Source organism: Sinocyclocheilus grahami, unplaced genomic scaffold (assembly GCF_001515645.1).
Source record: "Sinocyclocheilus grahami isolate Dianchi unplaced genomic scaffold, SAMN03320097.WGS_v1.1 scaffold1547.1, whole genome shotgun sequence".
NCBI lineage: Eukaryota > Metazoa > Chordata > Actinopteri > Cypriniformes > Cyprinidae > Sinocyclocheilus > Sinocyclocheilus grahami.
This window is the reverse complement of record NW_015506726.1, coordinates 19,853-30,408: the sequence shown is the minus strand read 5'-3', so window position 1 is coordinate 30,408 and position 10,556 is coordinate 19,853. Positions and strand designations below refer to the sequence as shown.

Here is a 10,556-nt window from a genome sequence, read left to right as displayed (position 1 = left end):
GTGTTTTTTCTTGCAGTTTAACCCTAGATCCTTCCGTGGCTCTGTGAACGGCACTAGGATTCAGTGCATTTTTGTAGCTGCAGGTCTCAGCAGCATCACCCGTGCGGCAAACACAAATACTTTCCTCTATTTCTTCACTGGCAACTTTACAAATGGTGAGAGCGACGCTATGAATGAAGACCTAAAAGAGATTTCAGTTAGTAGCAAAATTAAAATGTTTTCATTTCCACAGGCACTCTGGGGTCTCCAGTCACACGAATGTCTACAAATTCATCGGTTGATCTGACCAACACTAACAGCTCAGACGTTGCCATAATAACACCCACTACAAACACAGACTCTGAAACTACCACTACTACCGTTTCTACTATTGCGACAACGACTACTACAGCAAAACCTGCTACTACAGCAGGGAGCAATGCACTGCATCATGCTGCATCACAGGGTAAGAATTCGATACGGTTAAATCAGGGCAATGTCTTATAGCCTGGCAAAATCTGCATTTTCACAGAAAATATCTAGCGTGTTAAAAAAAAGTGTGACACAAATGACTAGTCTTTAGTTGCTAAATGCTCTTATTTGAAATGTATTGGTGCATGATATGTATTTGCACAACAGACGGAACAGGTGTACAATACAGGAAGGTTTCTGACCTCTATAGCCTATAGAAGTAGTATAATTTTTGCGTCATGCTTTCCAAGAGTCAGTTAGCGGAGCAAAAAGTTTATGATAGTTTATAATTCTTCTTTTCGTTTCAGCTGCTCTGGTAATTCTCTCAGGGATCCTTGCAGTCCTCCTGTTGTAAGGATGCTGCCCACACATTTGCTTTCTGAAACTGGTCGATGAGCACTGGACGCTTGATGAACCCACCGCCAAAGTATATGTAATTCAGCATATTTATAACTGTGCAATATAGCGTCTCTGGGAACAATGAAGAAAGGAGCTGAAAATATGGGGAAGAGGGCAATACATCATTTATTTAATCTGTGTGTTTGTGTGAGAGAGATTGTGTTTATGAATGTATTTTGCGAGCGTTAGTGTTTGTATTCTGCTAATGTACTGCTATTTAAAATCAAGCTCCTGCACAGAGAGGGCTGATCAAAATTATAATCAGTCTGTTCATTTAATTGTGCATGTGACACCATCAAGTGGCTGAAAATATCTAAGATAATTGTTTTTAAATGTATTAATTTATTCTTACTTATACCTCAAACTATTGATTGTTTTAAATAAAGTTTTAAATAAAGTCAAATGTTCTTTTCTTTCTTTTATTTGTTTTTTTAAATATGCATAAAATGTTCAAGTAAAAAAGGAAACTGGTAGATCAGTGTTTGGACTAAAGGTTAAAGTGGCAAAGAACAAAGCTAAATGCAAACAGCATGCATAGTTAGGATAGTAAATTAGTGAAACACTTCCCATATTGTTGGTCAAAGGCTGCACACGCAATCAAGCACTACGTTTTTTTTTAAGAAACATTTATGACACTTGGAATTAGACGCAACATGGACAGGTTGTGACATTCTCTCATGCTCAAAAACTATGAACAAAACCCACAAATCGATCAAGCATGTTTATTTTTAAATGATTAATCATTTTAGTACTGTTGGGTCGCCAAATTGTGGACAGATAAAGTGCTTACTATTCAAATCACGTTAAAGGGGATGCAGTAGATTAACAATATTTTAAAACTGTTTTAAAATAGTTTAAAACGGTTAAATCTGTTTTCTACCATCCTTCACTGAGAAACAAATGGTGTAGAAACAATTCTTACTAAGAAATTGGTTGTAAATTATACATTTAATTATAAAGTAACATTGAATTAAACATGACATTTTGAAGTAGAATTACTGTAATAGTATTTTCTTTTTTACTCCAATATTTTTTTTTATTCAACTTTGACATTTTTTTTTCAGTGTTCTGATATTTTGATGAGTGTTTTGTAAACGTTATAAAAAGAACAACTTAAAATACAGATGCTCTACTGAAGAGAATAGGACAATCATTCAGATTTGCATATCGGTCAAATATTCAATTTTAAATATCCTATATTATTCTTGTTTTGATGTTTGGTCAAACATCTGAATATGTTATCTTCTGAACACTAACAGTATTAAAAATACACAAAGTACTTAAGTACTTGCACTGTAAAAACCTTTGTGGGTGAATGATTCCAACACTTCAGTGGATCAACTTAAAAGTTTATCATCCAAGAATCGTTTTTGGTCTGATTGCAAACTCACTGGTCCTTTTTGATCATCAGCATGTCACATTTCATTAATCTCTATCACGTGTCATTTTCTTAGCTTCTTTCCACAAAAAAATGACATCCACATTATTTACATAGGCAAAAGAATGTACGCCTAGTCAAACGAACTGCACAAACAAGTGCATCAGGGGCAAGAAAAACACTGAGCAGACATTTGTAGAAATAAGCAAGTAAGAATTGTAGCAGATTAATATTGGTGGAGCTTAAACATGAAAAATGCAAAACACATGATGAGCTGTTGCTTTCAAAGCTCAAGATACCAGTACAGATGAAATCATAGTGTGCTTCCTCACATGCTCGTGCTCTTCTGAGTAAGCAATTTGAGAACATTTACATTTACATTCAAGTTCATGATTTTTTGGAACAGGCCTTCTAGGCAAATGACTCGAAGAAAACTCAGTGAATAAGAAAAATATTCTAAGAAGTGAACAGCAGTAGATGTAGAGGCAAATGGCAAAGAGGGGCAAAGATTTACTACATTGCTATATGATCAACTAAAGATTCAATATCATCAGAAACAGATCTTCTCCTCATGTCAGAACATATGCAGGACAGTGTTTGTGTGCTTTCAGGTAGTTTTGACAGACAGATTTCATGCATAAAAAAACAAAATGCAAATGTATGTTGATCTTGAGATGTCCATAAGATGGGAAAGAAAAGACAAATTGAAACATGGCAGGTGCAACAACATGCAGTAAGACAGATCTAGACTGAGAAACTCTCACATGAACCACTTCTGTTGCACCGTTATGATTTTTTGTTATTTCGGAGCTTGACAGCTTCAGTTCTCATTCACTTCAAAACCTCATCCTTGGTGTTTCACTGAAAGAAAGTCATACAAGTTAGAACGACATGGAATAACGACACAGTTTAAGTTCAAATGTGGTGGCACTGAATTTGAATACAAAAGTGAATACAAACCTTAATGTAGTTCAGGAAGATTGTCCCTCAGTTTTCTCTCAGGAGAGGCCAGCTGACAAAGAGTTTGGTGGATTTTGCTATTGCTGTTTATATGTAACATTCAAGGTAAGCATGTCAACATGAACTTCATCCTTTGACTTGCTTCAGATAAAAGTGCCCGCCACAATTTCAATAGCATTGATATTTTGATATCATTAATCACTAAACTGAATTTGCAAGTTATCATTATTTTCAGTGAAAATTTTGTTACTAAAATATGGAAAATACTGTATTTTTGTGTGTGTTTGTGTCTGTAAACATTTTTCCAAACATTTTCTCTCTAGTCAGAGATAAAAGTGGGAGGAGAGACAGGATGATGTGACTCTGATGTAACGTTAAACTAATGTGTTTCTCTCAGGAACAACATTCATTCAAACTTACTCAAATGAAAGCAGAAAGAATCACGAACCACCTGAAATGAACTTGAGGGATTTCTACAAGAGTCTGTCGTTTTTACTGGGTAAGTAAAACACAATCTGTTTAATATCTTAGTGACCTACAGTCTGCTTTCAGCTTCATCTTTCAGACAGAGAAACACTTAACAGAAGACCCTCAATTACAATTTAATGTGTTATTCTTTTTTTAATGTTATCTAAATACCCTTAAACATGCAACAACTGGCATTTTTTTAAAGTATAAATCTAACATAATACAGGTTTATAGTCATAAGAAAAAATAATTTACGTTCTAAATAAGTGGGGAAGTCGTGGCCTAATGGTTAGAGAGTAGGACTCATAACCCAAAGGTTGTGGGCTTGAGTCTCATACCGGCAGGGATTGTAGGTGGGGGGAGTGAATATACAGCGCTCTCTTCCACCTTCAATACCACGACTGAGGGGCCCTTGAGCAAGGCACCAAACCCCCAACTGCTCCCCGGGTGCCGCAGCATAAATGGCTGCCCACTGCTCTGTGTGTGCGTTCACTGTTGTGTGTGTGTGCACTTTGGATGGGATAAATGCAGAGCACTAATTCTCTGGTCACATGTCACGTCACTTTTTTTAAATACTAAGCATCATTCTGTGTTTCTCATTTCAAGGGTTTTTCTCAGTTCAAACAAAGGCGCATCTTTTGTTAGTGAGTTTGTGCTGCTGTGAAACATTTTCAGACACATGATGAAAACTCATGGACTTAAATAGCCTGGCAGAACTATAAATATGTGTAAAACATAATTGCAATTGTAAATAAGGTTTTCTCTTGAACTTATTCCAGTGAACATAGCAACATGGGGAACAGCCGATCAGTCGACATTACATGACCACTGGTATGCCCAAAATGCTCTGGATGGGAAAAGCAACACATGTAGTTGTACTACGACACAAACCAACCCGTGGTGGAAGCTGGATCTGATGAAGACGTTCAACGTGAACAGAGTGACCATCACTAACAGACTCTACTGCTGTGACAGCTGGATAAATGGGGCAGAGATTCGGATTGGAAATGTTTCTTCAAATGTTTTCAGCAACCCAGTGTGAGTCTCTCTGATATATTCTTATAGACAGATTCTGGCCAGTTGGTCAGTAGCTTCATAAATACATACTTACAGGGCATATGCTATGTGGGGAGGAGGGGAGCTCTGTGGCAGAGGCGTAGCAGCCATTTTAAAAGTGGGGGGACCGCTGTCAGGTGATGTGACCCTCAACGGCCAAACAAATTATGTACATAATACACAAAGTAAGTACATTCATGTTCATATAATGTATATAGAATACCAATTGCCATGTTTAGAGCACCCTAATGGCAATTTTGGGAGACTTGATATCTTACAGGAAGTAAGACAGCTTACAGGGACCTATTTTTTGTGATCTCATACTCATAAACCCTAACTCTAACCCTAAATTAAAAATAACTTTTAAAATTGTATTAAACAATTTGAACATAAAATGAAAAAAGAAAAGATAATAATTATATGGGAGTGGGTGGGATACAGTCTAGATATTTAGACTGTAGATATTGTTATTTTAACTATTCAACTTATTGCAGTTTTGTTGATATATGTACACTGAAAAAAGAGCAATATAATGCTTTCATGGGCAGCCTATAGCGAACCATAGAATATCATTAACTTTCACAACAAAATAAATTTTTTTCTTTACTGAATAGTAAAAAACTGCCCTCTTTTGTTCCCTTTTAATATGCATAACGTCATCTGCATATCATTTCCATGCATATTTCCATCCACGTGACACCATGTTTAATGCAGTTAAGGGTAGCCTACAACACTTTAGAAAAATATGAGATACAGACTATAAATGCATTTTGAGACATCACTATTCTAGTTTATGCAATTTGCCTAAAAGGTAAATATATATTTTAGAATGTTTATAGCATAGTAATGGAAAGAGATAGGCCTTATTTTTTGCTGTGTAAATAGCTGTCTGACTCACTGTGTCAATAGCAAAACATTTTGAAAACAAAACGCGCATATCTTAGAGTTTCCTTCAAATTCTATCTTTTAAATATGGTGTTTGTCAGAATATTGGGAAGAGCATGAAAGGGGTTATCATTAGGCTACTGTCTGTGCGCGACACCTGTGAACAGTCCTACTGTCATCGGACCTGTTCAAACCAGCCAATGGACTGTTTGATCAACGAGCGCATCCTTATGTCTGTCGTTATCGCCTATGTTCCAAAGCCATCAGACAAAGTCAAGTTCACATCAATGATCATTATTCGTGCAAAAGTATTTTTTCAGAACATGAGTTTTGCTATTTAGAACACAATTTAATAAAGTGGAATTGTCATACGCCAAGCAATCCTTGCTGTGATTAAAACATTTAATCGCATAGCCTACCACAGGAAAATTTTTCCTGAAAGCAGCACATCCTCTGCAAATATTTCAATTCATATAAAAATTTGGTAATTTCTGGATTAGAATTTCATGAAATTTCAGTGCTTAACTTCATTATTAAGAGTGTCATATTTCATCTAAATGTGTATGTTAAATGTATAACAGATTTTAAAATATTTCTGTTTGCTTCCTTATTTCGCTCACTCCAGTAAAAGAGTGCGTACGCATGGTCTAGAGTGTCCGTACAGTGTGCACATATTTATATAGTTTATTTTTTATAAATCCCGATATGTGTGTGGACAATTTCTGGGGCCTGATGTATAAACGTTGCATATGCACAAAATGGGCATGGAAATGTGCGTTTGAAAATTTTTGCAGATGAAATGTGAATTTATACATCAGGCCCCAGACATCTATGGTACTGGTATTTATTTAAAGGAACTAAATAAATAAAGGATTTAAACTGATTTAAGGGAATAAATTAAAAGAAGAAAAAAGAACAGTAAAAGAACAAGAATACGATTTTTTGCAAAGTAATCAATCTGAACTACAAATAATATTTTAATTTAAAATATACACCATTAAATTTTATTTGTATTCCTAATATGGTGAAAACGCAAAACAGAATTGTTTTCACATTCAATTAGACCTTGGCTATGAATTAAATTAATCACAAATGACAGGCCTTCATTCAGAGCCTGACTGATAAGGGTTTTTGAGGGCCGATACCGATAGTAGGGAGTAAAAAAAGTCTGATATCAATATATCGGCCGATATTCTTTATGTGTATATTATAGCACAGTACCAGTGAAAAATTTGGACACTTTCCCATTCGTGTGTCCAAACTTTTGACTGGTACTATAAATAGAATACAGTATACATAAACAGAATATATACAGTATACACATAAACAAATTTTTTGCAATGATCACTCAAATGTGGTGATAAAACACTTAATGACGTGACTAATAACGTAGAAATTCCACCGTGCGATTAGTGTCATCGTGACATAACTCATACTTACAGTGTTTGAAATAAAATTTAATCATCCTCTGCTTTTTTCTGGGATGCATTTTACCCCCAAACCGCCAAAATAGCAAACAAAGTGAAATCGGCTGATTTCTAGTTCACTCAAATCTAAACAAACAAATCAGAGAACACAGGCTGAAATATCGGCGGTGGGTCAAACTAAGTGCGGGGGACAGAGTCACCTTTTTCTAAAAGTGCGGGGGACATGTCCCCCCGTCCCCTGTGGCTGCTATGCCCCTGCTCTGTGGTTTCAGGCTTTCAAGAGACGCAGGATGTGTACGCAAAGCCCACAAAATCAATGTTTTGAGATATCAATGTTGAGAGAGCCCTCTGTTATGAACACTAAAAAGCCTGTGCGCCGCAGCTCAACCCTGAACAACACCGGCACAATTTTACCCCTGTATCACCCCCATTAGTACTGTTGTGGGAGAAGGCTAGCCTGACTTCTTTTAAGATCTGATATCTGCTCAAATGTCTTTTATTTTAATAAGGGCAACACATTAATCATATTGCTGGTGTTCTTAATCCTACAGTAGTAAATAAAGTAACCGAATGGATAAAAACTTTACTAAATATATATGTGTATATTAGCTCTGTAAAACGATTACAAAAATAATAAACCATTAAAGTTTTTAAATATACTTTTATATTGCAGTAATGTCACGTTCAATCTTCAAATTAATGTAGAAACAACAAAGACAGTAGATTTTTTATATTTGTTTAATGGCATCTTTTTTATGACAAAAGCTGAGTATCTGTCAGGATTCTAGACTGTCTGTGTTGTGTGTTTGCTCCCCATGTGCTCTGCTACCTAGTTTTCCCGTGTGTTTGATTGTTCATTGTTTCCAGGTGTGTCTCCTTATTAGTTCATCCTCCTCACCTGTCTGCCCCTCGTTATCTGCCCTATTTAAGTTATAGCCTGTGCCAGTCTCTCTTGTCTGGTATTGAATGTTCATGTTGTGCTACATGTGTTCCTTTCTGCTCTGTATACCCTGTGTTGGAAGGATTAAAGACCGTTTACTGCAAATTCTCCTGTGTCTCCTCGTTCCTCAGTGTAGTACAACCGTGACAGTATCACTGATACCAATAATACTGATGTCTCTAGGAGATAGTTTTTCCCCTAATATTTTACCATTGACTAGCCATTCAAAATTACAGCATAATTGAGAGCTATCAATTTTAACATTTGTTTGACTTTAAAAAATAACTTCTAATTTAAGTAAACTTAATCTTCACATTCACATAGCTACCTGTGCCCTTAGGAAATATACAGAAACTGAATAAAGTTATCAAACACTAAATTCAATATAGATGAATCTTTAAAGCTACAAAAGTTATTGATTTCCTCTTTTTTTCTTTTGTTCTTTAATTAACAGACAACACATATAACAAATAACAAATATTTTTAACGTGTTAAAAAAATTTATCGTATGTATTAACAGCATAAATTGTGACAGCACTAATATATATATATATATATATATATATATATTGTTTTTTTGTTTTTTTTTGTTCAAATAAAATAATGGCGTTTTTTAAGAATTAAATCTTTTGTTCTTTAATTAACAGACAACACATATAACAAATAACAAATATTTTTAATGTGTTAAAAAAATTAATCGTATGTATTAACAGCATAAATTGTGACAGCACTAATATATATATATATATATATATATTATTATTTTTTTTTTGTTCAAATAAAATAATGGCGTTTTTTAAGAATGAAAAGTAAATTACATCGCTAATGTCATAGAATAGCACATCTGAACTGATAAAAAACAGATTGGAGATTAAAATAATAGCAGATTTGTCTCATTTTAAATGAATAATAAAAACTGAGATAAATTTACTTAAGCCAGAATTTAAATGTTACTATGGTAAAATACATATTCAAACCACGTGTTACAACTAACACCCCGTTACTTTGTGCATCGCACTCATCGCAAGTTTATTGTTAAATGCCAAACTTTTGACTGGTACTGTACTATAATATACACAAAGAATATCGGCCGATATATCGGTATCGGCCTTTTGTTCCTCTCCCTAATACCGGTATCGGCCCCAAAAAACCCATATCGGTCGGGCTCTATTCATCAGATCTAATGGATGTTACTTCAAAAGTCTTTTAATATACCAGTTAAATTGTGTGGATTAATTGTATGCTTCCTTACTGACACTTTATTTACAGTAATATGCACAGTAATTTTAAACTTACTAATCCTTTTGTGTCCAACAGTCTTGGGAACACTGACAAAACTGTAGCAGAAGTTTCAGTGTTGTGGATCAGTCTCTGTCGATACTCAAATGTCTCTCGCATCTTCTGGAATATAGTCTCCTGATCATTGGTATGGGTCATCAAAGAAATAGCCTGTTTACACTGCTCAACCTCAAGTTGATGTTCGTTGTTTATACTCCTGATGAGTGTCGGACCACCTCCTGTCACCACTGCTGAACTCGAAGAACTAGATGAGAGAGGGCAAAGCTTTGTCTTTCTTTGTATAGTCTTCAGCCTCCAAGCCAGGAAGCCTGATCCACTCTGTGCATCATAGAAATGCTCCTAAGTAGAACAAAACACAACATGCAATTCTACTTGACACACAGGTTGCAGAGTTGTGATGAAGGAACAAACCTGCATTTAACTAAATAAATGCACCAATTCACAGATGCTGATGGGAGCTGCTCTCTAAAGAGAATGCGCAAGGTGGCTAATTTGTTGTCAAATACCAATTTATTTTTGTAAAAGTAAACTTATATGGCTGCAAATTTTAGAAAATTTTAACTGCTGGATTTGAGGCATATTTATTTTATTCCCCACACTATATAAGTTATATTTTATTAAGTTATCATATGTATTCTGGTTTTTATCAGAGATTTGTTTTGTTTTTTTCCCCCGATTGTGCGAATTATTCTGTGTTACTTCTGAAGACATACGATAGCTTAATGTGAGCTACATATGAATATTTAAGTCCTTACATTAAAGTTCACACAAACTCTTTTCTCCGCTGTGGCTGTCAGTCATTCGTTCAGCCTCTAAACCCTGGTCACGTTCGGTTACAGCAGTCAGCTCGGTAACGCTCTCTCCAACATCATTCTGTGTTCCCATTATACTGGTTTTGTAAATACAGGTCTATGATTTTGCAAAAAGAACTTTATCTTGTTGCCGGAGTTTAATGTTGTTTTGTTACTTGCTACCGGGTGTCTGTGAGAACAAAACACGGGTGTAGAAAAGACTATAAATAGTTTTTAACGTGCATAGTAACTGCAATTTTAATCTGTTAAAAGAAAGGCTCAATAACTGTTGCACAGATATAATACACTACGCATCAATTTCTCTTCCCTTTGTGCTTTGCAGTTTTTAACACGAAGCGCTTACAATGTACGCAACCGGTGTGCAGAATGATGCGCTTGAAGCAACACGGCATCAGGCTGTGACTCCATGCTGCTTCAAATGCATCGTTCTGCACACCGGATGCACACATTGTAAGCGCTTCGTGCTCATAGACTGTATTTAG

The 10,556-nt window shown here is 35.5% G+C and overlaps 1 protein-coding gene across 1 annotated transcript; it reads left to right on the top strand.

Annotated features, from left to right (window-relative positions):
• Positions 1–22: 22 nt before the first annotated feature.
• LOC107571089 (protein PRY2-like) lies at positions 23–1,201 on the top strand. Its single transcript, XM_016257366.1, has 3 exons — positions 23–155; positions 233–445; positions 759–1,201. The coding sequence occupies exons 2-3, from the start codon at positions 259–261 to the stop codon at positions 803–805; spliced, it is 234 nt and encodes a 77-aa protein (XP_016112852.1). The 5' UTR covers positions 23–155; positions 233–258; the 3' UTR covers positions 806–1,201.
• The last annotated feature ends 9,355 nt before the right edge of the window (positions 1,202–10,556 follow it).

Bases quoted from the DNA above. Each gene is read 5' to 3' on its own strand.
- LOC107571089 (XM_016257366.1), top strand. From the start codon at position 259: ATGTCTACAAATTCATCGGTTGATCTGACCAACACTAACAGCTCAGAC. The intron at 446-758 runs GTAAGAATTCGA...TTTTCGTTTCAG, and splicing joins GCATCATGCTGCATCACAGG to CTGCTCTGGTAATTCTCTCA.